The sequence below is a fragment of the Camellia sinensis genome, chromosome 11 (genome assembly GCF_055761805.1).
Source record: "Camellia sinensis isolate YWXY chromosome 11, ASM5576180v1, whole genome shotgun sequence".
NCBI lineage: Eukaryota > Viridiplantae > Streptophyta > Magnoliopsida > Ericales > Theaceae > Camellia > Camellia sinensis.
In genome coordinates this window covers 65,351,409-65,379,041 of record NC_138971.1, presented here as the reverse complement: position 1 = coordinate 65,379,041, position 27,633 = coordinate 65,351,409, and the positions used below count along the sequence as shown (strand labels likewise).

Here is a 27,633-nt window from a genome sequence, read left to right as displayed (position 1 = left end):
CTGATGCCCAGACTTGCAAACTGATACATGCATTCCTATAGAGACGCACTCTAAAGCACATAGCAGACAAGTTAGAGCCAAAACACCCCTATGAAGGGGTAGGGTTTCCCTGTCCTATTTTGTCAGGAGCTAGGGTTTCACTACGCACACAGCGGTTTTCAAACAACCTATAAACGGGTAAGCAACCTGTCCTAGTTTGGAATGGTCACTATGGATCCGAATATGCACTAGGTCGAATGGTCAAAAAGGGTGCCCCGGTAAAACCGGGGTTTGTGTTCCCATACTGGCAGAGCCCACAACCGGTCAGCCTTGTGGTCATGCCTTGACAAGACAAGCCTCCGGCAAACCGTTCAGGAATAGCAGATGGCAAACACGGTGTCCTAGGCGCACCAGTGCAAATGCAATGCAAAGAAACACACAAGTGTAGTCAAAAACAGATATCATGAGTTCGAGTCAAGTTCTCTAAATCCCCAGCAGAGTCGCCAGAAACTGTAACAAGCCCGCGGGGGACCTCGCTACAGCTCGGACTCGACTTTGTTGTCACGGTTCTAAATCTGAACCAAAGAGTCTAAATCCGGCAAATCGTTTTGAGAAAAATAGATTTTTGAAAGAAGTGCCAAACATGGACTGCTTTGCCAGATACAGAGTCGCCACCTAAATATTTTATTTTCAGAAATTTAGGAAACCATGACTCGGTGCCAAAAGGCCACGTGTCCGTCATCACCAAAGTTGCCTCGGCTCGGGAACTTGGGTACGATTGGGGAAGGTCACTTCGTGAGCACCCCCGCTCGCCCGATCAAAGATCGGCCTCTACTAACCATGATATCTATTTTTGAAAACTTTGTGTGTTCTTATTCCGGTTATTAGCCTAGGTTACTATGTGATGCGCACAGCATACAAGTATAGACTGGATCGCCTGAATTGGAACAAAACATTTCATGTTCGTTTTTTGAAAGATGGTTTGCTACTCGCAAGTAGGCTTAAAATGCAGATTTTGCCACCCTTAGGTGGGCTTAGAAGAGATGGTTTTGCCACTATCTAGTGGGCTTAAAACAAACAGTTGATTTATTCCAATCCAAGTAACCCAACCTTCACTCACAGGCATTCAGGCAGATATATCACATAAGCATTTAGCCTCATGGTAAGCATGCTATTCATGGCAGTCACTCGCACGCATGCAAGGATGCTAAAGCATAAAGCTCACCGGGTACTCCAAGCCAAAACAAAAACTACATTAGAAATCATGTATGATCCTAAATATACAGAAATGCCTAATGCAACACATGCAAAAATGCAAACTATAGCAGGCTCGGCTATTCTAAACATGGCATATGAGATGCTACAACTATCATGTATTCAATTTAAAATTGAAAAAATACAATGCAGTTAGTATGATGCGCCGAGCCCGGTGCATGCAATACAGATGAATGATGCAAACATGCTGTCATACTGTATGCTAATTGAAACATGCCCTAATCTAACCATCATAAGCAGGTAAATAAAAGGGAAAAAGACGTGGGGTTGGAAGACATACAACACACACACGCACACTTATTACAGTTGTGCCCTCGCGCAGAGGGTCCAAATAAATAATACAGTCCCGAATAAACGAATATTACAGTCCAAATGATACAGTCCAAATAATGTACAAGTTCCTAATTAATTAACAAATTAACTAAGAAAATAAATAAAACTGGCATGCAAGCCAGGGACTGCCTTGCTTCTGATGGATGATGCATGTCTGGGTTGTCTTGCGCGGAAATCCACCGGGATGCCGCAATTAGCCTCTGTTTAGCAGTTGTTCTTGGAAAGCGTGTCGAGCTCCGAAAAGTTGTTGATTCTTCATTTTGCTGCAACAGAGAGCAGGAAAGGGGCATAGCAATGTATTTTCACAAATATATGCATGTCTCGATCCTTGTGCCACCAATCACGCATACCGAGGCATGATGGCCGAGCAGTCGAATTGCACAACTCAATATAGAATGAATGCACATGAAAACTCAACAAAACCTAACTCCATCATGGATAATCCGGAGTGTCGGTGACTGGGAAATTGAGACACATCCCGTCACTCAAAGTACGGAATGTATCTCGTTTCCCGTGCTCGGGCTAACTCCTATCCCGGACACGATGCAATATGCACGACATGCATGAAATGCAACTAAGATACAATCCTAACATACACAATGCTATAAAAATGAGATGCCTCGAAATGCGTGCACACGGGTACGCAAACCGAGAAGATGATAGAATGCGATCTAAGATACAACCTAGTATGCACAATGCTGTGAAAAAGAGATGCCTCGAAATGCGTGCGCACGGGTACGCAAACTGAGAAAATGACAGAATGTGATCTAAGATACAACCTAGTATGCACTATGCTGTAAAAATGAGATGCCTCGAAATGCGTGCACACGGGCACGCAAACCGAGACGATGATTGAATGTGATCTAAGATACAACATAGTATGCACTATGCTGTGAAAATGAGATGCCTCGAAATGCGTGCACACGGGTACGCAAATCGAGACAATGATTGAATGTGATCTAAGATACAACCTAGTATACACTATGCTGTGAAAATGAGATGCCTCGAAATGCGTGCACACGGGCACGCAAACCGAGGCCATGGCATACGCAATGCAATATGGCTAAAATCGCTTGGAAAATGTAACATGGACTTATACTAACATGAGAGAGCCTCAGCCACTCTCACATAAGAGGCCGATGGATGAAAATGGAGTGCCTCGAAATGCGTGCACACGGGCATGCAAACCGAGGCATTGGCATACGCAATGCAATGGCATGGAAAATGTAACATGGACTTATACTAACATGAGAGAGCCTCAGCCACTCTCACATAAGAGGCCGATAGATGAAAATGAAGTGCCTCAAAATGCGTGCACACGGGCACGCAAACCGACCATACGCAATGCAAATGACATGAAAATATGATATGGGCTTATACCAACATGAGAGAGCCTCAGCCACACTCATATAGGATGCCGGTGGATGAAAATGAAGTGCCTCGAAATGCGTGCACACGGGTACGCAAACCGAGGCAATGCAAAAATGCGAACTATGGCATGGGAAATGATATGCAAACATGGTAATGGGATTCCAGCACTGAAAAGTGGGGGAAAGAAGCCCCGAAATGAGGCGAAAACACACCCGATGCACAGAATAGTCCCGAAACACGAATTTTGGCACCTGAAATGGCCTATAGCTATACCAAGCATGCAAAATTGGTACATGGAATGTAAAGACAGAAGTAAGGCAGCCCCAAAGTTAGCATTTTACTAGCACAAATCATGGCCAAACAGCAAACCAAGATAGGGCAAAACTAGCATGCAAGAAATGGCCCTAAACATGGGATTAAGAAGCAACTCATGGCTGCTGGCCCCAAACAGGTTAGGGTCCTTCAACAATATTGAAGAGGGACCCAAAACAAGATGTTTTGCAGTTTATGGTAGCCCCAAAAACAGTATACAAATATATTAGAAATGCAATGCAAAAATGAGGCTCAAAAGTGGCTATAACATGAGGTATACAAAAAATTCACGAAACAAGAAAATACCCTTAATAAAACATGTTCAGAAGGTCAAAATAAAGCCACTTTTAGTTCGGACAAAGGTCCAAAAACAGCAACATCAGGGGTTTCCAAGGCATACGAAAATGGGACCAAAAAGAGGATATAAAGGGAAGTGTATAAAATATACCTCAAACAGTGATGAGCCCTTCTTTAATGTTGAAGAGGGGCTCAAAATAAGCCTATTTACTGAACTGTAAAATGCCCACAAATGGAAGCATAATGGGTTGCCAAAGCATGCAAGAAAATTGTCATACAAGGGGATATTGAAGCAAGTGCAATATGGAGGGCTCAAACAGGGTTGAGCCCTTAATGAAACAAGAAAATGAGCTCAAAAAAATGACCTTTTCAGTTTTGGTCAGAGCTCAAATCAATAAGCATGTTGGCTAAGAAATTGGTGCAAAAATAAGCTCAAAAAGGGGGAAAGTGGACTTACCTTTGAAGGCTTGACTTTGGTTGCCTCTTGGCTTGAGTTTGTGACTCCTTAGGCCTTGGAGAACACCTTCACACTTCTGGAATGGAGGATGGAAGGGTGGGGGGTGGTGGTGTAGAAGAAATGGTGGTGTTGGACTTAGAGGTTTTCAAGGAAATGAGAGGGATGGAGGGAGAATTATGTATCTAGCCTTGAAGAGCAAATTTTCTAACCCCTAAATGTGATGCCACCAGCTGGTTATATGGACAAGAAAAGGGGAGTAAAGGAGGGGCAAAAGGTGGGGGAAAATAGGCAAGTTTTCCCCCACAAAATATCCCCCGGATTGGGATATTTTCTGGGGGAAAGGGCTACACAGCTGTAAAGTGGAAGGAGAGAGGAACATGGCCGGCCGGCCACCCCCCCTAGCCGGCCAGCTAGGGGTCAAAAGGGTCAACTTGAAATAGTGGCCGGCCACCACATATTGGTGGCCTCCCAGGTCTCCTCTTCACAACCCTGTGGTTCGAATTTGGAAACTCTAAAACAGGAGAGAGAACAAACCATTTTGAGGAGGGGTTCAAAAGGTTCAAATGGAATTAATGGCCGGCCATAAACTTTTAGGGTCCTCCCATGTGTGTACAACACAAATATGTGGTTCAAAGTTCAAGAAAGTGGCCCAAGGGTGTTCAACATTGGCTCGGAAGGAGGGGTTCAAAAGGGTCAAGAAGCATTAGTGGGCGGCCATGAACTTTTAGGGTCCTCCCAAGTGTGTACATCACAAATATGTGGTTTAGGTTTGAAGAAAATGGCTCCAAGGTGTTCAACATTGGCCCGGAAGTGCGAAAAACGGGCGTCGGAGGGCGCCGGAGGAGTAAAAAATTGGTTGTTGAAACAATTGCTGGCCTCCCACCCTTCCATGACCTTCCTAGTGATGAAACAGAGGTACCTGCCAAAAACGAATGAAAACCGATGCAAAACGAATGTTCGGGGGCCAAAACATGCAGTTCGGGGCCCCGAAAACTGCCCGTTAAACACCGAAAGTGGCGTTCGGCCACGAAGTGGGTTTCTCAGACCCCAGTGTCCCTCAAAAGGGAGAAAATAAGATGTATGCCAAAAATCAAAGCAAATGGAGATGGTTAAGCGGTCCCGAACCGAGGCACACGGCCAACGGTCCCGAAAAACCGGAAACCGGACTCCGAAATGGGCAAAATGGCGTGCGGCCACCAAATGTAGCCCACGGCCACTGAGAGATGGTCTACGGGACCTCTCCCTCCCCTCAGGAAGAGAAACAGAGAAAACCGAGTCTGATTCGCAAACCGAGACAAGGCACAGAAGAGGGTTCGAAAATCCGGAGGCGGGGCTCGCGGCCGCGACTCGGAAACTTCTGAACGAGCACATTATGCAACATCACCAAGCGCTCAATCGGTGACGTCTGCGTCTTAAGGTCGGTCAAAAATGGGGTGTCTACAATCGGGTGCCAACTAAAGCAGTTGTAAAAACACCTTATGAGCTTTGGGTTGGGCGAAAGCCTAGTTTAAAACATTTGCATGTGTGGGGGTGTCCTGCTGAGGCGAGGCCTTATAAACCTCATGAATGAAAATTGGACTCTAAAACCATTAGAAGATACTTTATTGGCTATGCCGAACGATCACGAGGTTACAAGTTTTATGATCCCACAAATAGGTCAATATTTGAGACGGGAATTGCAACATTTTTTGAGGATGTTGAGTTTGGGGGGAGAAATCCAGTTAGAGACATTGTCTTTGAGGAGGAAGTAGGAGTAATCCCACTTCCTACTACTACTTTATTGGCTACTTTAAAACCATTAGCAGCTACTTTATTGGCTATGCCGAACGATCACGGGGTTACAAGTTTTATGATCCCACAAATAGGTCAATATTTGAGACGGGAATTGTAACATTTTTTGAGGATGTTGAGTTTGGGGGGAGAAATCCAGTTAGAGACATTGCCTTTGAGGAGGAAGCAGGAGTAATCCCACTTCCTACTACTACTTTTGACCAATCACAGGTTCCTATAGCTGTCATTACTCGAGAAGTAATTTCGGATCCTCAACCAGACAATGTTGTTCAAGATAATATAGTTCAAACCCCCATTCAAGATGAGGTAATTGTTCCTGAGGAACAAACTCTACAACCTCAACCTCAAGAATCTGTGCCATTAAGGCGATCCACCAGAGAAAGGAGATTTGCATTTTCAGATGATTATATTGTATATCTCCAGGAACATGAGGTAGAAAATGGAATGTTGAAAGATGATCCAATCAACTTTCGTCAAGCCATGGAAAGTTCCAACTCTCATAAGTGGATAGAAGCCATGAATGAAGAATATAAGTCTATGCAAGACAATAAAGTTTGGGAACTTGTCTCATTACCAGTTGGTGCGAAGCCCGTAGGTTGTAAATGGATATTTAAAACCAAAAGGGATTCAAATGGTAATGTGGAGAGGTATAAGGCACGTCTTGTAGCCAAAGGCTTTACACCAAAAGAAGGAATTGACTTTAAAGAAACTTTCTCTCCAGTTTCTTCGAAAGATTCTTTTAGGACAATTATGGCGCTTGTTGCATATTTTGATCTTGAGTTGCATCAGATTGATGTCAAAACAGCTTTTCTTAATGGTGACATTAAAGAAACAATTTATATGGTGCAGCCAGAAAACTTTGTGTCAGGAGACCCAAAGAATATGGTTTGCAAATTGACTAAATCCATCTATGGACTCAAACAAGCTTCTCGTCAGTGGTACTTCAAATTTCATCAAATTCTCACTTCGTATGGTTTTGAAACTAATGTTGTTGATGAATGTGTGTATCACAAGTTCAGTGGGAGTAAACACATATTTTTGGTTTTATATGTTGACGACATATTGCTTGCCACAAACGATATAAACTTATTGCATGACACCAAGAGATTTCTATCTAAGAATTTTGAAATGAAAGATCTTGGTGATGCTTCCTTTGTATTAGGAATCGAAATACTCCGAGATCGTTCTTGGGGTGTTCTGGGATTATCACAAAGGAGCTATATCGAAAAGTACTCAATAGATTTGGCATGCAAAATTGTAAATCAGGTGAAACCCCGGTTGCTAAGGGAGACAAGTTTAGTCTCAGCCAATGCCCGAAGAACAGTCTTGAAATTCAAGAAATGCAGAAGATTCCTTATGCCTCGGCTGTAGGGAGTCTAATGTATGCTCAAGTATGTACGCGTCCGGATATTGCGTTTATAGTTGGCATGTTAGGCAGATATTTAAATAATCCTGGCATGGATCATTGGAAAGCAGTCAAGCGTGTTATGCGATATTTACAGAGAACAAAGGAATATATGCTCACATATAGGATATCGGATAAGTTAGAGGTCATTGGATATTCCGACTCCGATTTTGCTAGATGCCAAGACAGTAGGAAATCCACATCAGGCTATATTTATCTATTAGCTGGCGGAGCAATTTCTTGGAGGTCTGCAAAGCAGACGCTCATAGCTTCATCCACCATGGCCGCAGAATTTGTAGCATGTTATGAGGCATCAAACCAAGGGATATGGCTGCGGAATTTTGTCACTGGGTTGCGTATTTTGGAAGGCACTGCAAGATCACTTAAGTTATATTGTGACAATAAGTCTGCAGTTTTATATTCCAATAACAACAGGAGCTCAACAAAATCAAAGCATATTGATATCAAGTTCCTAGTTGTAAAAGAAAGAGTGCAGAGTGGACAGATTTCCATAGAGCACATTGGGACAAACTCCATGATAGTGGATCCACTTACGAAGGGACTACCACCCAAGGTCTTTCATGAGCACACTGCTCAGATGGGTGTTGTTCTATTTGAGAACATTCTGGTTTAGTGGGAGTTTGTATTTATATTACTGCTTTATGTCAGCCTTGAGTTTTATCTATGTAATTAGATTAATTTCTGCAGAAATGAAATATTCAGTTTATTACGCTCTGTTACGTATTGTGAAGTATTGATCTCAATAAAGTTAAGTAGGACCAGTTGGAAATAGGCATGTATGGATCACATCACATGTAATTTCCATGCTACACATCCATGATTGATCTATGTCATTTAGCTGCATTAGTATACGTGACCATTGGTGGGTCGAGTTACGATTGATGTAACGAAGACCGCTTTGATCCTATATTAATATAGTTAATGGACAAGATTGTTTGGATACCCTCAAGTTATGATAACAAATTTCTGTGAGCTCACTAAAGTTAAACACATTTTTCAGGATACATATGAGGTCCAGTGGGAGATTGTTAGATAATGTCTCAATGGGACCACATAATTAAATGTGGTGTTATCATTTATAAGAAGCCTACAATTTAAGTGATTCAATTTAGTTAATAGGCTTAAGGGTATATGTGTTATGGACCTAATGTGTAGATACTAGTTGTATAATTTCTATTTCTATGAGGGGCAGAAATAGAAATTAAAACATATTGGTTAAAGTTGGTTTTCATTCCTTTTGAACTTCCACAACCTTTCAGTTTTGAAAACCAATAAATAGAAATTAAAACCAATAATGGTTAAAGTTGCTTTTCATTCCTTTTGAACTTCCACAACCTTTCAGTTTTGAAAACCAATTACAACCTTTAAAAGGTTATGATCCCTATTCCTTCCCAAGGGTGAAAATAATAACACTGCCAATTTTTTTTCTAAATCCTCTCAAGGAGAAGGCAATAACATAATCAATAACAAAGAGTTCATTGATAATCACGCTTCCGTTTAACCGTTCATCAATGGATTCAGGTATGTCATTTTGTCTTGATTTCTTGATAATACACATGGTAAATGATCCAAAGTGTAAGGTTTATGTTCTGAAATTTATGTTGACAATTAGTTCAACAATAGTAATATGTCTTTTTCATAATAGTGACATACTGTTCTAGAATTTAAACAACCATAAGAAAACTAGTTTCACCGTAACTATTTAGACCATTACAAATTAAAACTAAAAACTAACAAACAAAAACAATAAAAGAAGATACTATGTGGGTTTATGTTTGGGTTTAGATTTTATATGGAATAAGAGAAGATACTATATGGGAAGGTGTATAATACAAATATAGGCTATTTCTATACGGTCTGGATCGGTTCCAATTCGAAATCGTGGGGTTCAATTTGAAACTGATACGTGGACTACGAATTTTTAATTTTTCAATTCAGAATCGAATCACACATTCAAAAAACAAATCCAAACCTACCAAATTAGACTAAACTGAATCAAATTACGAATTTCATGGATTCCTTACTCAGCTCTAATGACATATATAATACTCTACTAATTTCATTGGTAAGCTCATGACATTATCCATTTGCTTCCCACAAAAAGCATGCCAAGCGTGCCCATTCAATAATTCTATGAACTAAAAAATAAAAATAAAAACATTTGAAAGATTTAGTGGTTGTTTGGGATGTCCTAAATAAGTACATTTTTTGACTTTTTAAACTAAAAAGTTAAAGAAAAAAATATGGTTGTTTGGGTTAGATTTTTGACTTTTTATGAAAAAATGTGTATTAAAAAATTGTATAAATTAGTGCGTAAGGGAAAATTAGGATTGAGAGTTGTGCAACCGTAATAATTTTTTAACTTTTTTAGTAACTTTTTGACTTTTTTTTAACTTGCCAAACTTCACCTTACTAAAAAAACAAATTCATTTTTAACGTAACCCACACCTTATCACATTTGAATATTTGCCACAAACTTTTTTGGTTCATTTTGTAACTACTTTTTTTTTGTTTTTTGTTTTTTTTGCACAACTTTTTCTGATGATTTGTTTGGCTTGGATATTGATCACAATAATTGATATTTAAGTCATTTTCGTAAGGCCCTCTTTACTACTCAAATAATTCATTTCAAATTATACACCATAGTTTTAAATTTATTTATTTAAAAAAAAAAAAAAAAAAAAAAAAACAGAGTAGTACTTCTATATAAGGGGTCAAGAGCTACGGATTTTCTTCAAACCGTGCCTCCTATTTTGTTCCGAGATTTAAACTAGTGTTTGGTGTGTGATTTAAGATCATTGTTAGGCAAAATATATGGCTCTTGCTGGTAAGATGGAGACCGAGGTAGAGATAAAATCTGATGGGGATGAGATTTTGCACATGTTTGGAGGGAAAAAAGCACATCATGTACCAAACATGGTCTCTCACCACGTACAAAATGTAGACTTACATGAAGGTGAATGGGGTGATCATGGATCTGTCAAGACCTGGACTTGTGTTGTTGGTAAGGCGTGGTATTTTAATTACATTATTTCCTACTGATTTCAAATAATACTTTGATTATGGTTTTTACATTTTAGATGTATGTTTTAATATTAATATATATATATATATATATATATATGAGTGTGTGTTTGATTTCGATTTAATAATACTACTCAAATAAAGTTTGGATTCACCTTCTCTCTAGTTGGAGATGGACTTGACTAGTCTAATCTAGTTGAGTTCAAATGGACTTACCAGTGTCTATTTGGGTGATTTAATTCATTTAGTTATTAGGTTTGTATATGATAATGGAAAGTTCACTTTTTAAGTTATGTCTGCCATCAAATTTATGTGTGTGAGAGAGAGAGATAAGACAAATTTCACTTTATTCTTTGAAGTTTACTTTTTTATTATTTAAAAATAATCACATAATTCTTTTACTATTTATGGATGAAAATGCATTGGTAGACATTCCGTCTAAGTTAATAGTAAATATGTAAAACACGCACCAAAACGTAAGGGGTTAGTCAGATAGATAAATTGAATATGAATTAAAACACAGTTGGTTAAAGTGAATTTTGCCTTCCAAAAAATACTGAACATATATGTCGGTGATTTGCATATTGAGGTTACTTATATGATCTCAAAAATTGCATATGGAAGAAAACATAAGTCTTCATTCCCAAATGACTGTGACTTAAAAGTATAAATAAGTTAAACTAGAAGGGGATAGAGTAAAATTTGTCCAATGTGATAAAATCATGTTAAAAATAATAAGATTAATCTTACTTCTTTATATATATACATATATATATATATATATATATTGCACATGAAATCCTAAAAAATGAATCGGATCATAAAAATGAAATCATCCAAGTGACCTTCTAGTGGGAATAAGACCAAGAACATGGAAATTGGTCACAAAATAAATATGGAAGGACAAAATATTTCATAAATAGATTCCATCAACTAATTCTATAAATCTTATCAATACATATCAATTCTCTGTTTAATTTTGCATTTGATTTCTACAATTTTATATTTGATTTCTACGTAAGTGTTTGGTGTAGAGAAGTCAATTTTTTAATATGTAGGCATTATTTATGGTTGACTTTTCTCAATTTATGCTTGCTTGTGTTGATACAAAATAGAGGGGAAGGTCGAGACATACAAAGAGAGGGTTTCCATAGATGAAGAGAACAAAACAGTCCATTTGACAGCATTGGAGGGAACAGATTGCTTGGACTTCTATAAGAGTTATAACCTCATCTTTCAGATCATTCCCAAGGGAGAGACCAAAGTGGTGAAAATTACAATAGAGTATGAGAAACGAAATAAGGATGTCCCTGATCCACAGAAATATCTGAACTACTTGATTAATCTCTTTAAAGATGTTGATTCTAAGCTTGTCCAAGCTTAATGCAATGGCTACATATATGAATAATGGTTATTGTATGACACTATGATCCTAGTTTGTAATAAGAGCTGGGGTGCTCTAGTGTTGACGATTCCTAGTTTCATGCTTGTGTGAGTATGTTTGTACCATAATTAAAATAACAGAAATTATTATTCTTATGAGTTGTTTCTTAAGTTAAAATAATACCTATGACTACATTGTATCCCTCTTCTACATAAATCATTTAAGAGTACATATAACAAATATTATATAAGAGTAGATGCTTTATTAGTAGAAGTATGAACAACTTCGAAGAAGGTAGGAGTAGAGGTAATGTATACATACTTTCTTTTTATTTATTTGTTTATTTCCTTTATACTTGACAAATTTGAAAATCCTTTTTCGTTGAGGTAACCAAATTTGAAAATGCTTTATTATTTGAAGTCTGATATTAATTGATTTGAATTTAAGTCTGAAAAGATTTCTCAATTTTTTTTGACGTGTATTATAAAAATGTAAATCAAAGGTAAACGCAGCGGATGAAAAGTTTTCATAGTCATACCTTTTCAGCAGAGTCTGAAGTGAAGGATCTCGTGGGTAAATCACGTGCTTCCAGAATCTGATCAATCAACCCAGCAATGGAGTGATATTACAGAATGAATATCACCCACACAAGTCGCAGTGCAAAATGGCTCTTGATCGCTGTATTTTGGAAGAGAGTCAGTATATGGGAAAAACATACGACGTACGTTGTTTTTCTCTTAATCACCCATATCCCATATTATATCAGATATGTTAGATAATAATAAATCTATCCATATCAGTTATATCAGATATATAAGATATTTATATCATCTATCCATATCAGTTGATATGATAGATATAGATATCCTGAGTGATTATCCAAATAGGTTTTGAATTCAAATTCAAACTTATTTGGATAAGGTTCAAAAGGTTCAAAGAAGGGTCAAGCTACATGGGCGCCCAATTTCTAACATCTCCCACTCGCACATGAATTGGCATGACACTGCCACATCTCTATCTCAATCTCCCCAAAAATGAACAATCTCATACTAGCCAATGCACCGTGCGATTGCTGAGAACACCTGCATGTGGGATCTCTATACTAGAAACTCAAAATGAGTCTGCATAGAGATATCAACCCAAAACGAACAGAAATAGTGTCTCATATACCCCAGACCCATCTAATTACACCGGTCCAAAAAACATCTCTAATCCCTAAAAAAGAACATGTTTGACCCTCTCAATTCTTGCAATATATTCACACTCAATCCACCTCTCATACAGAGCGATGTGAGTTGCTGGCAGTGAATATACAGCAGTGGTGTAATACTAGATGATCTTCCATTTGCCTTCATGCCATTTAGTTTAGGATTGACTGCTTTCCCAGTGATGTCCCTTAAGGCCGAATCATACATGACCGCAAGCAACATACCAAAGTAGCAGAACATCAACCCCTTACCTTATGACATAATCAAAAGTCACAAAAGGGTACATAAATGAAAGGCATATCAATAATGACATGTAAGACTCACACGGTGAGGAAACAGAGATCCATTCTCTCACCTCATTACTCGGTCGCCAAGCACATATAGTATGAATACATGTTACGGTGGAGTAATTCTTCCAAAAGAGTGACGTCATACTCAATACACCGTACAAATCTTAGTCTAGTCGCTTTCTAGCGCCTAACCCGAATTCTCTATTTGCTCGCCTTCTTAGTGCCAAATGAGATCTCGCATCTGGCTAATCATAACAGGCACACCATGGAAAGTGGGTACTAACATCCATGTTTGGTCCTTAACACAACCTCATCTTGGTTGTAACCAAGGCAACATACATAGTGGATAATTTTAAACCTCTCTTGGCTCCAAATAAAAATAAACTACTAGTCTCATGGTTGCTCGCTCCCAAGCGCCAAGGGCGATTGCTTGTGTGAGTGAGCCAATCTTGCCTGCTGACATTATCATCTGCTAATCATTATGACACAAACCATAATAGTGTCAACATCTCATCATCTCAAAATAAGTGATCGATTTTAAAAAAAAAATTGACCACAACTTGCGCAATTCTAGATTCCAAACATAAGCCTTATCAGCACCTCTTGCGATAAATATATACAACGGAATCCACCACGTGTGCCTCACATGAAGTGATTCAAGATCACAATTCTAGATTCCAAACATAAGCCTTATCAACACCTCTTGCGATAAGTATATACAACGGAATCCACCATGTGTGCCTCACATGAAGTGATTCAAGATCACTACCTCTTGCGCAATAACCTCTCTAAAGATATTTTGGTGACCAATTTGCGTTCATTCTTGATGTGTCCAACTAGCGCAGATGCGCCCAACTAGCGCATTGAATCTTACAAGGAGCAAATTAATATACTACTAGTAAAGCATTCTATCCACAGTCTAATGAGCAAGGTCAATGTCTAAACAACTCAGTTGACCATTTACCAAAGATAACACTTATCATGCCGAATACACCCACAAAGTATACTTTAGGCTCCCATAACAATGAAAAGATCAAAGAATATAGGTCATCTGTTTCTCCCAAAGACAATCTGAGGATTCACTCAATAGCTAAGGCTTTGGCTTTTACCGATAGCTAAGTCAATGGGTTTGCAATTTTGCATCTAGAATCGTTCTAGGATATTCCTTATGTAAGTCATCGAAGACAAAACATGAATTCTCCCGAAACAATCCCTAAGGATCGTACATCCGAGCATATAAATTACATCACCCATGTCCATCATATCTAAAACAGAGGACTGCCCACCCTAGGTGGCGACAACCCTATAAATTCCTGGCTCATAATGACTAAGTAGGGAAAAACTTCTTTTGGACCATTGATCATGCCTCAGTGGTCTTCATCGATCATTGTTGGCCTATCATGGCTTGACGAAATCTAAGAACCACTATTTGGATAACGTTTTTAGGCTGTAAAAGATTTATTGGAACTAGCAACCTTTTTGCGTTCCTAACTTTTTACCATAAAAGCAAAAGGTAAATCCCTACGGATCTACCTATCCAATTCTCTAACGAGAAAGTTGGATCACAATGTCCACAAATCAATGTTCCGAACTTATGTCAATCATAGCCTAAGTCAAAATAACCTCACTCCCCAGGAGGAAGTCTTCTCATGGTCTACACTTTCTTCAGTGGTGCGACTTTTCGGTATCTAGTGAGCCTTATGCCTCAACAATGACTATCCAAATTACGCATAACTTTAGAACAGTTTCGCGTCATAATGGCAAGTCAACCAAATTATAGAAATGGTTAATCCTCAAAGCCTTTGTCTTAAACTGCGCAACATTAATCCACTTTCTAAAAATAGGGGACTAGAGCCTTTGGCATTATCCTAGTCTCTTTATCATCTTGCGGAGCAATCATGAATGTTTCCCTCTCAATCACCCAGTGATGACGTGGAAAAATTTCACAATTGCTACCACGCAACTAAGAATGTAGAATATTCTTCTCTAACGGATTAATCCATTAGTAGGCACATCGCTCCCACTGTCCCTAGGATATTGGAAATTTCTTTCCATTCTCAACTAGGCTACATAAAGCGCTATGCTTAGAATTCTCTATCTTATAGAGTTCCAAAAACTCTATTCACGTCACCTTTACTAAGAAAACTTTATGTGACTTAGTTGCACTACCACAAAGCTATTTACCTATATGCACATGACCCAGAGGGTTTACATGACAGCATACAATAATGCGCTATAGAACCCTAGGTCTTAACTTCGCAACCTTATGAGAAGTAAAATAAGGATAAACTACTTTGATGGTTACAGTTCGCCCACAAATGGCTCTCTACTAACCCATTACTTAAATGGCGTGTAAAATCTGATATGAAGGGCACTTAGTTAGGGATATAGGCAACAAACTAAAGTGCAATTCCCAATTGGGAAACATTTTGCACCATCATCCACCTAACAATACTTAATTCCTTATCTTTACTACACTCTTGTGTTGCTGAGTACTAGGAATAAACAATTTTCTAAGCATCCATTTCTTTTCACAGAGCTTTCTAAAAAATAACTCAAATAGATACTCGCCACCTTGGTCAAAACTAAAAGCACGAAAGCTCTTATCTAACCGATCTCGACCTCATATGTGCAATGTCAAAAATCATTTCAAAACTTTTTGACTTATGGGAGATCAAATAGTCTTGACTAAGATGCGTATCGTAATCTATAAATGTGTCGAGATTTGGGGCTAACTATCATACCCTTACACATATTCAGTCACAAATATCATAGTGGACTAAATGCGCCAATACCAATGACCTTCTATGGCTTTCCTACTTACTTGTGTGCAACCATTGCGAACAAAGTTATACATTCACATAAGAGTAGGATGTCCCAAGCTAGTGGGCCTGAGAGGGCCTACTCAAACCATTCTGTCATCATCTCATTAATGTGATTAAGTATAATAAGCCACTGGTTTATGACCAATGTCATAAACTAATTCCAATCATCTTAATGTGTGAGTTCTCGAAGACAAGTTTTAAAGGTTTAGGCCCAATTAGGTAATGACTAATTCATATTCACTAGATCATAAAAGGATGTCATGGAGATATCAAGTGCGCCTATGTCGTAAATTTAACTAGTAAGTGCTAATCCCCTGCACTTTCCAGTTAATTTTATTCTCCGTACACTTTACTGCATCTAATTGAAAGACGATGATACTCCTCTTGCTATATCTATTTCTCGCTTCATAGTTACTTGCAATTAATTCTACTATCCACGAGAAGGAGAGAATAAGCTATCAACTATGATAGCTCCTAAAGTAACTTAAGCGTGAATTAGGCTAAAGAGTCTAATTCAACACAATGCTCTCACAAGCGATGCGTCAAATTCTTAGAGTCATAACAACCTTGTTAGCCTTGACCTTTTCATTACTATGCTACAACGTTTGCACTTAGTGGTAAACATTATTCAAAAATGTTAGCCTAGCTAAGGAGTCATACAAAGAAGCCCCTCCTCATGTCTCACACTCAAGTGTGGAAACAGTAAGTATCCAGACTTAGACAAGTTGGCAATGCTAATCGATTTTGCAGCCACTAAGCGCTAATTTTTTCACTTAGTGTTAATAGATTTTGCAGCTTCTAAGTACTAATATTTTCACTTAGTGCTAATAGATTTTGCAACTTCTAAGCGCTAATCTTTTCACTTCACGTGATGTTTCAACGCACACTATTATAGTGCATGAAATTTTGCTCCATCCACTCCCAATAATTGGGTAGAGAGCAAAACACTGCTCATACTGGCTACTCGTCTTACACTTAATGACTAATTTATTTAAGCTCGCATTTCTTGGATGACGTGACTCTTGAATGTTACTTCATCCAATGATATAACATTATTTACAAGTCAAATTACAAAGTCAATTCGCGTAGCTCAATAGTCAAGATCATATATAGATCTATTGAGGGCTTACTAATTTCATAACTCCAAAACTCGCCAACCAAAACTACGTAGCATGCCGCTAACCATAGCGCACACATTAGTTTTTATTGTGTCAAACAAGGCAACAAAACCACGGTGACTTTGAGTCATGTTTCCTTACTTTGGCTTAATTAAGGTCTGACCTAAAGTCTCCAAGACTTTTGCTCATCTAAAGAATAGGATTACATTGTTCACATTTGAACATTTCTACTAAGTCTAGGTCAACCAAATTAACTTCCATAAGCTAAGTCAATTTAGAGAGAAATTCGCATTGGGATTAATTTGATTAGCATAATTTAATTTTACCGAAAAAATCTAAATTAAATAGTGACAATATTACACAAGTCGCAAGATCGAAAATCCGCTATGCTCGTAATCATCTCTTGCGCCACAAGTGACAATTATCCAAAATTTAATTTAATTCATGCGCAAAAATATTGGTTTTCGGGAGTAAATCTACAAAGATTTCTCTCAACCGAACAACCTCCTACTGACTATGGCATGTCAAAGCATGATAAATTCCATACACTAGCTTGCTATATTCATTTAATAATGGAATTCAAATAAATAAATAAAAACTAATCATGCTTCTTTAATTGCAACATATTACAAACCCATTAAATATATTGTATTCAATATTCAGATTATGTTACAATAAAAAGTACATCATTCTGAAATTTTCTGGAATTTTTTCTGAAATTTTCTGGAATTCTAAATAACTAATAAACACACATAAAATTAGAAATAAAAAATTCCAGAATCTGATCAACTGAAAAAAAATATACTAGTAAATAGTAAAACATTTCAGAAGTCTACAATAAAAATTTCAACCCCAGAAAATTATTTATGCAATACCAGAAGCATTTTAAAGCATAAATAATGAATTATTATCACAGAAAAAATACTTTCTATTTTCATAAATTTTTCACAATTTTACAGAACATGGAAAATTTAATTTTGAGTCTAACAGTACTAACCACGCATAAAACAAATCTATAACGAATTAATTATGACCAGTTAGCGCGATTCAAAATTAAAAACAAAACAAACAGTGCCTTATGCATCAGCAGCCAAGCCGGCAGAGGAAAAACGGCGTGACTCAGCACGCGGCGCGCGTGTGTGGCGCGGAGGGCGCGAGCGTGGACAGCGCCGCTGATGCGCGTATGATGGCGCATGGAGGCGCGTCGGAAGCGCGTCTGGCGCGTGGCAACGCGTGTAAGCAGCTCACGGCGTCAGGTGGTGCGTGCGGACCACGCGCCGCCTTCCAGGGTGTTTTTTGGTCCAATTTTTGTACTGTCGGACTCCATTTTTCAAAATAAAACCATTTATGGTATTAAAAATGACATTAATGAACATAAAAAATAGGTACTTATGCTCTTAATCTAATGAGAGTAGATATTTTCCTCCTTTGTAAACATTCATATATATAATGTGTACATATATATATATATATATAGACATGATTAAAGAAAACACGAAAATACCCATTCAAGCTCTGATACCAATGTAAATCAAAGGTAAACGCAGCGGATGAAAAGTTTTCATAGTCATACCTTTTCAGTAGAGTCTGAAGTGAAGGATATCGTGGGTAAATCACGTGCTTCCAGAATCTGATCAATCAACCCAGCAATGGAGTGATATTACAGAATGAATATCACCCACACAAGTCGCAGTGCAAAATGGCTCTTGATCGCTGTATTTTGGAAGAGAGTCAGTATATGGGAAAAACATACGACGTACGTTGTTTTTCTCTTAATCACCCATATCCCATATTATATCAGATATGTTGGATAATAATAAATCTATCCATATTAGTTATATCGGATATATAAGATATCTATATCATCTATCCATATCAGTTGATATGATAGATATAGATATCTTGAGTAGTTATCCAAATAGGTTTTGAATTCAAATTCAAACTTATTTGGATAAGGTTCAAAGAAGGATCAAGCCACATGGGTGCCCAATTTCTAACCAAAAAAAAAAAAAATCATAAAAGAACTAAGCCAACAAAATACTAATTATCAATGGCATTGCAAAGCTTTAGCGTTAGCTACTATACTACATTATAGCTCTTTCTCTCTCAATTAGTACATAATATCAACTCTGGAAGTAATTTGATTTGGAGTGTTGGTATGAAAAATACAAGAAATAAAATCAAATAAAGACAATCAAATTAAGCTGAAGCAGTGGTAATCTCATTTTCTTTAAGAAATTCAGGTCTACTGTGATTCAAAAGGTAACTGGTGCATAAATTTTCTAGTATTAATCTTGCTCCCTTCATAATACAATAGCTTTAATTTATGGGCAAATTACAAACACCCCCTTGAGGTTTGGTGAAAATACAAATTCTCCCTGAGGTTTGAGAAATTACAAATTGCCGGGGGGAATCTGTATGAAAATAAAAATCTCAGAGGGCAATTTGTTATAGAAATATAAACCTTAGGGGGCGTAATGTAATTTCTCAAATCTCAGGGGGGAATCTGTATTTTCCCCAAACCTCAAGGAGGTGTTTGTAATTTACCCTTTATTTAATTGTATGGCTCGTGCAATCTCAACACAAAATGTTGAACCTAAAGCTTCCTTTCAAAATACAAGTTGACTTAATTGTATAACTCACACAATCTTTGCACAAAATGTTAAGCGCAAAACTTCACTACAAAATAATTATTTGAATTTAAAATATTAAAAAAAATTATAAAATAAATATGTTTTTCAATTATAAATATTTTTTTTTTCAATCTTTTCAACAAATGTTTTAATTCAAGCCATAAAAATATGTGTGCATATATTTATTTTTATTTTTTTGTCACTTATAACTTTTGTAGTTAAATTTGTAACTAAATGATATAAAAATTAAATTAAAAATGAGTGGGTTGCACTAAAATATCTTATTTGAAATCAAGTCTAAACATTAAAGGGATACAAAATTTTAATCAAACTTGGTTCTATAAAACAAGGGGAATTGATTGAAAAAGTCCTATTCAGAAAATGGGTGCACCAATAAATCCTCAACTATGCATTAGAAAGTCTTGTTCACTTTTAATGGTTACTACAAAAGCCTTTTTTTTTTAGCGGTGTTTTCATAAAAAAATTCACTAATTGTTAGTTTTTACTGACAATTGAAAAATTTATCACAGAAAAAGTCAGTAATTATTAGATTTTAGCGACTGTTGAAAAATTCGACTAATTGTCATTTTCATTGCCACAGATTTAGAAAATTCACTGCTGGAAAATCTACTTTTAGTTTTTTAAACGCCGCTATAAGTGCCAAAAACGCCGCCAATTCTTTTTGTGTTTCTTAGCACCAAACGCCGAGGACGCGGCCGTCGCTATAACTTTATGGTGCTTTAAAAACGTCATGTTACAAGTATAGGAGCCGTTTTAAAAACGCCGCCAAATGTTTTACCTAACAGTCTCTGACGTCACACTATGATAATTAGCGACGTTTTGAAACGCCGTCATAGACATTTATACATTTTAAAAATTTAGCAGTTAGGGTTGAGATATAGTGACGTTTAAAAAACGCCGCCATTGCTTCTTTTTTTTTTTAAAAAAAAATTGTGCTAATTTTATGTGGTTGAACAAAAAAAAAAATACCTATGATAAAAAATTATTAAGAACTGATAATTGATGTTTATTAAAACAATAAATAAAAAATTTCCTCAAATATCATAATCAAATATATAGAGGTGTATAAATGAGTGTGTATCATAGAATTTTCCTAATTTCATATTTGGTTCTATAATGAATGCTTGACAACTTCACTGCAGAAAAACAACATTTGAAAATTTCAGATGCTGCCTATTATCCATTAATAATGCACAAATCCAGAGTTCAAGAAGCTACGAATCCTCCTCACAAACAATTCTCACCCATCCCATCATGTAAACTACGGGAATACCCAACAGAAAAAAATAATAAATGAATAAATAATTCCCTGCAGATATAAACAATAATTTTATGGATACAAAACTAACCACAGAAATACAAATGCAATTGATGTATGTTGTTGGTTCTGACTCGATAAAATTATTGAGATATTAATATACAAAAACAAATGTTGAGCATGAGACCTGCCAGCCAGCATCATTGATCAATTTTATCTTTGTCCTTGGTAGTCACAGAAACTCAGTTCTTCTTCTACTGCTGCTCCCAATACATCTATTTTATAAACTGAAAGAAGGGTATAAATAATTATCAGTTACCAATCCTCCTCAAGTATGCTAACATGCTTAATCCGGCAATTAGTGCAGCCCCTGTAGCTAAAGCACTGTATGCTGAAGCCCACACATCTGATTGAGCATACTCTACACCTCCAGATTGTGATCCTCTCCTATGACCTTGTGTTCCTGAATGATCTAAATGCAACTTTAATACCTGTTAAAAAAAATTTAAAGGAAGGTTAAGGAGAAAAAATTTTTGCTTTGGGTAACTTAGCTTCCTTCAGTTTACTTGTGAAATAAGCACTGAAAGGACCATTCTTACCTTCCAACCGACTAACCTTGCGTGGTCCACAGCTGCGGCAAGATCATTATCTGACGCAAGTACAACGTTGTCATGATCTTCATCTTCATACTGAAAATGTGGTTGTCCATGAGCTCATAAGTAAAAACTAAGAATCCAAATAAGAAATGAGATATTGATTATATACCAAAATATGAGGCAAGTTGTTGCGGTCAATTTCATCACCCACCCTCTGAAGGATTGCAGTCACAAGATCAGTCAAACTCCGTGTATCTGAACTCCAAAACCAGTTTAGAGAAATTCAGTTAAGAGATGTTAATTCTTAAGATGTGGATAATGGAAGTCTAAATTAAAGATAAATGACAAATCTGTAGTTTCTAAGCCAAAATGATAAATCTAACTAGTTCTATCAGTAGTTTCTTGTAATAGAGATCCAAAGGTTCAAATTCTATGCTGCATTTATAGAATGCATGCCAACATGACAAGCAGAAGAAGAGGCATACCACAATTGAATCTATGCATTCGACCCTTCTTATCTTGAATTTTGAAAGCAAAGGTATTAGGCACGATTGACGAAGGGTAGGGAAGTGATCTTTGTTGTCTCAATGCTTTCAGAAGCCAATTTGAAAGAACTATCACTGAAACATGACAAATAATATGTACGTAAAATAAACACACACAATTAAAAATGTAATATCATCTTAAGAGCAAAAGGTGTTTAACCTTTTTACATCTTCCTCCTCATCAGGAGATAATGCCATAGCAGAATCCCAAAATTTTTGCATCATATTGGGTGACGAAACGTTACTAACCCCGGCATTGCTTCCCACCTAAAGACAGCAGCGAACGGTGACACCATATTGTTCTCCACTAATTAAAAAGAAATACTGGATTTTGAAAAAGGAATCTTCAATATTCAAGTTTAGATACTATATATGATTAATTACCTAGCAGAATTAGCTATTAATACTTATTAAAATCTGTAAAAAATAGCAATTATGTTTTATACCTCAAACTCATGCAAGACAATTGATGGTCCCAGAAAGATAGAGGACTTACTGTGGCTATAGCAGCATGAGTGATATGAAGTACATCAACAACAGCAACCGCTACTCCATCTGTGTTCAACCATTCATACTAGTCATAAACTATAATTGAAAATCATAAGAACTTCTACACAACCTTTTTTGTGTGATTGTGAATATAAAATACCTTTATCAACAACAAGAAGGTGTAGAAATTTTCCATCATGCATGATATGCAGAGCATCAACAATGGGTGTATCCACTGTTGCACATTCGGGATTTGGGGTCATCACCTATGATTTAATTGGAAAGCATAAGATTATTTTATTATAGATCATAGGAAAAGCAGAAACTTGTAAAATTTTCGATAGCGGGAAAAATCCCAATGAGAAAATCACCTTCTCCACTGGAATGGACTCTGGAGGAAGATTTTGTGCTATTACCCGCATCAAGATATCCTTTGACTTGATAGAAAATTGGCAGGGACCTATCAGAATTCATGTTTTACATTACAATATAAAAATTGTAGAAGTTTGCATAATTTCTTTTTAGGACCCAAAAGAAATTTGCAATGTCAATTCAATAAACAACATGCTCACGTTAAAATTCCTCATGTTTTGTTTTCAACTGCTACAACAGCAGAGCTCATACCATACTCAACCATCTTCTTTGTTGCCATTAACACTGTGTCAGTTGGCGAGACAGTTGCAATCCTGACAATGCCACAATTGGTAATCCAACTTCTATTATGTTGGGAAATTTATTTTATCAAAAATAGCCACATAATATACAAAATAAAATCAATGTAAGGAACTAAAAAACAGAGAAGATATTACCTACTTTGAATTCTCAGGAATAATTGTAGACAAAAAGGGCCTAAACATTCGATCTCGAAGTGTTTCAATGAATGTGTTAGGACCTGTTTATCAAGCGAAAAATAAATAAACTAGCAATAGACAAGATGGTATGCTAGAGAATTTTTTTTAATATACACTCTCTACAAACCAGCAATAGATGGCCCCCATTGTTTTTCAACACCTTCAACAGCAGCTGCAATGGCCTTTCCTTTTTCAGCTGCTCTTTCCATGCGGGCAATAGCATCGTATAAACACTTTGCTATATTAAGCAAAGCAATGACCTCTCCACTCTCCACAATAGGCAAATGTCTGAATTTTCCTGTGGTAATATCACGACCATATTCAATGTGAAAAATTTGGGAAAGAACACTGGAAAAATAATATGTTGTGGCCTTTCTGATCAATACTAACCTAGCACCATCTGTTGCAAGGCTTCTACAGCAAGAGTGTCGGACAGTAGGATTTCTAGTCATAACCTTGGAAACAGGTGTCTCCGCAAGATTCACCTCACCAGCAACCAATATGAAGAATATATTTGAGTCAAAGGTTAGTAGTATTAACCAAATTGATGAATTATGTGAAAGTTAATAAGCAAGCAACAGGATTGATCTCTTGCTCTAATTGTTGCAACCTCTGAAATCATTGTACTTTTAATTGTGATTTTGGAGTGACATTGTCTATCAAGTTAACACAATAATTTGCATTGCCAAAACCATGAAATCATTAAGGTATTAATGATGAAAGGAAAGCAAATGCAGGCCAAATTAGCCCGAAAACATGCTTCACAAGATGAATACAAGGTTCAAGAAAGCAGCCATCATCATACCTGCCTTCATTTTGGAAACATAATTTCAAATTCAACACAACTACCATACATTTCCAAATTCCATATCTATATATGCATAACATTATGTGAACATAGGAGTATATATTCATCTATATACCCAAGAGTATGGGTAGGGATTTACCTCCCAATCTTCATTCGTCCAAAATGCACTTTTTGAACCTGAAACCCCATTCTTGTTACATGGTCTATGCACTTCACTTCTTATATCTGAAGTTGCCTCTGACCTTGAAAAACAGTTTTTCTCAATAGCTAAATCCTCACTAATGGATGAAGAGTTAGAATTCCAATCAACATCATTCAATACATCCCTTTCAAGAATAGTTTTCTTGGAAGCTTTTAAAGCCCTCGAAACTTCATTATCTTTTACTTCAACAGCTGTCTTTAGTTCTTGGATCCTTGCCTGATAATGGTCACACGTTAGAATATCCTGAATCAAATTAACCACGGTCGATTCACTTATTCGGTCGTGATGAATTTACCTTAAGTTTCTTTATCTTCTCTTTTGCCTTCCCGAGTTTGTGAAGAGCACGGGCTTCTCCTCTTCCTAGAACATTGCATTTGGCTGTCAATTCTTTGCAACTCCTGTGGAAAGAAGCTATGAATTATGTGCCAACTGACAACTAAAGCAAAAGAAATGAAACTTGTAAAATGACAAAACAGAAGTTAATAGTTGTTCCAACATGCCACATAAATCACAATTATGCCAAAAGTGTTCTTTTTTCCTCTTCTATGAGAGAGAGAGAGAGAGAGAGAGAGAGAGAGAGAGAGAAGAATCCTGTTGCAAACAAATTTGTTTGTAGTCAGCCAACTGTGTTGCCTGTATGTTTGAACTCTACACAGCTGGCTAATCATGACTTTTAGAATTGCATTTTCAGTAAGTATTTCTTAGTGTTGTACCAATTAACCTTATTTCTATGCTCCTGTTGAGGGCAAATGATTCATTTATCTGTTATTTTGAAGTATTGGAAATGTATACTAAGTTGCCTGAATTGAATAGTAAATGTTCCTGCTCATAATTTCTTTCTAATATGGCATAACAGGACCAAACTGCAATGTGATTAAAGGGATAACACAAAAGGATATTTGCTAAACATGTGCACAGATTTGACATGGTGTTGAAACAAATTCAGCATTTATCCTGTTTCAACTTTGTCTTTGAACCAATCAAGCCTAAACAGAAACCCAAACCAGATTGTTCGTTGCCTGCGTCCAGAGTTTGAAATTAATATATTTATAATTTATTAGAAAAAAGAAAACACCCCCCCCCAAAAAAAAGGGGAATGATAGAGAAACTTACTTGTTGCAAATGATCAATTTCCCTATGCAACTCCCCTGGATTATCTTCGCAATTGATCAATTTCTGATAGAGATTGCCTACTGATTGGAAATAAAGCCGACTAACATTGGCCTCCGAAAAGGCCTGCTTGCATACAGGACATCGTTTTTTCTTCGCATTTGAACAGTACTCGATACATTGTTGAAGGCTAGGTTTGTCAAAAAAACACATCAAATTGAAGATCGTTCTCCAATAATAATCAATTGAAGTGAACAATTGTGAAGATATAACTATAATATGTGAGTATAGAAGTGACTGACCAGAGCTCGTGGAAGACATGGCCGCAAATGGAGATTGATTGAAGGTCTTCGATGATTGGATTGAGATCTTCGTAGCAGATTGAACATATAGGCTTGGCAATTGTGCTACCGCCATTGGAGCTTGAAATGCGAGTAATCGAGGGGTCAGAGTTCATATCTGAGCTTCTGGAAGATGAGAAAAGAGAGTTTTAGCGATAGAAAGTGTAGGTAGAGAGAGAGAGAGAGAGAGAGAGACGGTAGAGCTCACCTTAGTGAAATCGAAATCGCCAGTGCAGATGGTGGCGGCGATGGAGCTTTGAAATATAAATCGCTCTGAAATCACTGAACCTCTGAATCTCTGCAAACAAGGATCAAGTTAGAATAAAACTGTGGAGCTCTGAATCTCTCACTAGAGAGAGAAAGAGAGAGAGAGAGAGAGACGGTGGAGCTCGCTACCTCGCCGGTGTAGATCGTGCTGGCAATGGAGCTTCGAAATCGCCGGTGCAGATGGAGCTTCGATGGAGCTTAGAGAGGGTTGAGAGAGAGAGAAAGTGCTGAGATTCAAAGTAAGAAAGGACGGAGGACGCGCGTGTGCCTACCGCATTTGGAGGCGTTTTCAATTATAAAACGGTGCCGTTTTGGTTTAAAAATATGTGGCGGTTATAAAACGCCATTAAAAATTAAGAAAAGTGGCGTTTAAAAAAACGCCTTTAAAACGTATTTTACCTGTAGTGATTGTCACAGAAAAACGTACTAACACTTATAGGACTTTTTGATTTATGCAAATACTTGTGGGATTCAGTGGTGCACAGGTCTTTATAACATGACCTATGAGTAATTATTCCGTGAAATAAATATTTTTTAAATCCTAAAAGTATTAAATTGAGTAGTGCGGGTGATTGGGCCAATAGCTACCTTACTTTTTATCTAAGGAGGACTACTATTTGCCCCAAATTTTTTCTTCCCCCCCTCTCCCCGGCGCAACTTCTTTCAACCCCCACCTTGCTAAATAGGTCCCCTCCATTTTCTCTTTGAACCTCACCTTAATCCCAACAATACCCTCTCCCTAATCCACCCTCCCAACCCAAGCCGCTACCATCTCTTTCCTTTGCAAGTCCAGCGGTCGTCATCGTCGCCGGCTAGCTCTCATCCTCCACATCCCTCTTCTTGTCCGTCAGCCCCTCACATATCCCTTCTCCACAAAAGCCCTTCTGAACCTTCTCTCACCACTGCAGCCACTCTCCCCCACCTTTTTGTCTCTCTCCACATCCACCATACCTAACCGCTGTTGACGATGAAAAAAATAGCAAAAAGAGTGGCGGCATCATAAAGAGAGAGAGACTTGGTGGTGTCGTGTTGGTCACAATCTAGTCGTGGTGATGGCAACGATGGTCTTACCATCCTTTATCTTCTTCTTCTTCTTCTTCTTCTTATTCTAGTAAGTTAGGGTTTCGCAAACCCTAGATCTAGGGTCGGGTGACTAGAAAAGGGGTATGGCGGTAATGCAAGGTGGATGGGAGGTGGTGGCAATGGCGACGAGTGGAAAAGAAGGGGGTTGCGGGCACTAGTTAGGTTTAGGGTTAGGGTTTTGCAAGTGAAAAGGAATAAGTAGAAGTGAAGATAAAGAAAGAGGTGGTCGGAGATGGAGAACGGAGTGGCCAGCGCTAGTTAGGTTAGGGTTTTCCAAGTGAAGAATGGGCTAGGGAGGGGCAATGATGGTGGGATAGAGGAAGGCCGTCAACCGTAGTA

The 27,633-nt window shown here is 37.5% G+C and overlaps 3 protein-coding genes and 2 long non-coding RNA genes across 6 annotated transcripts; 1 reads left to right on the top strand and 4 right to left on the bottom strand.

The window, feature by feature from the left end:
* The first annotated feature begins 9,955 nt into the window (after nt 1–9,955).
* LOC114301038 (MLP-like protein 328) lies at nt 9,956–11,804 on the top strand. The gene is made up of 2 exons (XM_028245936.2): nt 9,956–10,245; nt 11,381–11,804. The coding sequence occupies exons 1-2, from the start codon at nt 10,056–10,058 to the stop codon at nt 11,647–11,649; spliced, it is 459 nt and encodes a 152-aa protein (XP_028101737.2). The 5' UTR covers nt 9,956–10,055; the 3' UTR covers nt 11,650–11,804.
* A 9,509-nt stretch (nt 11,805–21,313) lies between these two features.
* LOC145789260 (CBS domain-containing protein CBSCBSPB5-like) lies at nt 21,314–22,341 on the bottom strand. The gene is made up of 5 exons (XM_082895084.1): nt 22,304–22,341; nt 22,148–22,218; nt 21,768–21,853; nt 21,602–21,691; nt 21,314–21,493 (listed from the first exon to the last, which is right to left on the bottom strand). The coding sequence occupies exons 1-5, from the start codon at nt 22,339–22,341 to the stop codon at nt 21,314–21,316; spliced, it is 465 nt and encodes a 154-aa protein (XP_082751210.1).
* LOC145801990 (CBS domain-containing protein CBSCBSPB2-like) lies at nt 21,599–23,064 on the bottom strand. The gene is made up of 5 exons (XM_082894041.1): nt 23,004–23,064; nt 22,793–22,898; nt 22,084–22,698; nt 21,768–21,853; nt 21,599–21,691 (listed from the first exon to the last, which is right to left on the bottom strand). Exons 1-3 carry the CDS (start codon nt 23,052–23,054, stop codon nt 22,577–22,579), a joined length of 279 nt encoding a protein of 92 aa, XP_082750167.1. The 5' UTR covers nt 23,055–23,064; the 3' UTR covers nt 21,599–21,691; nt 21,768–21,853; nt 22,084–22,576.
* A 144-nt stretch (nt 23,065–23,208) lies between these two features.
* Nucleotides 23,209–23,898, bottom strand: LOC145801991 (uncharacterized). Its single transcript, XR_014343968.1, has 3 exons — nt 23,611–23,898; nt 23,442–23,524; nt 23,209–23,318 (listed from the first exon to the last, which is right to left on the bottom strand). It is a non-coding gene; the product is annotated as an uncharacterized LOC145801991 (long non-coding RNA).
* An 886-nt stretch (nt 23,899–24,784) lies between these two features.
* LOC114303543 (uncharacterized) lies at nt 24,785–26,244 on the bottom strand. 2 transcript variants are annotated; one of them, XR_014343967.1, is made up of 4 exons: nt 26,153–26,244; nt 25,906–26,025; nt 25,607–25,793; nt 24,785–24,891 (listed from the first exon to the last, which is right to left on the bottom strand). It is a non-coding gene; the product is annotated as an uncharacterized LOC114303543 (long non-coding RNA). The 2 variants fall into 2 exon arrangements; XR_014343966.1 differs by lacking the exon at nt 26,153–26,244 and having other exon boundaries at nt 25,906–26,121.
* Nucleotides 26,245–27,633: the final 1,389 nt, after the last annotated feature.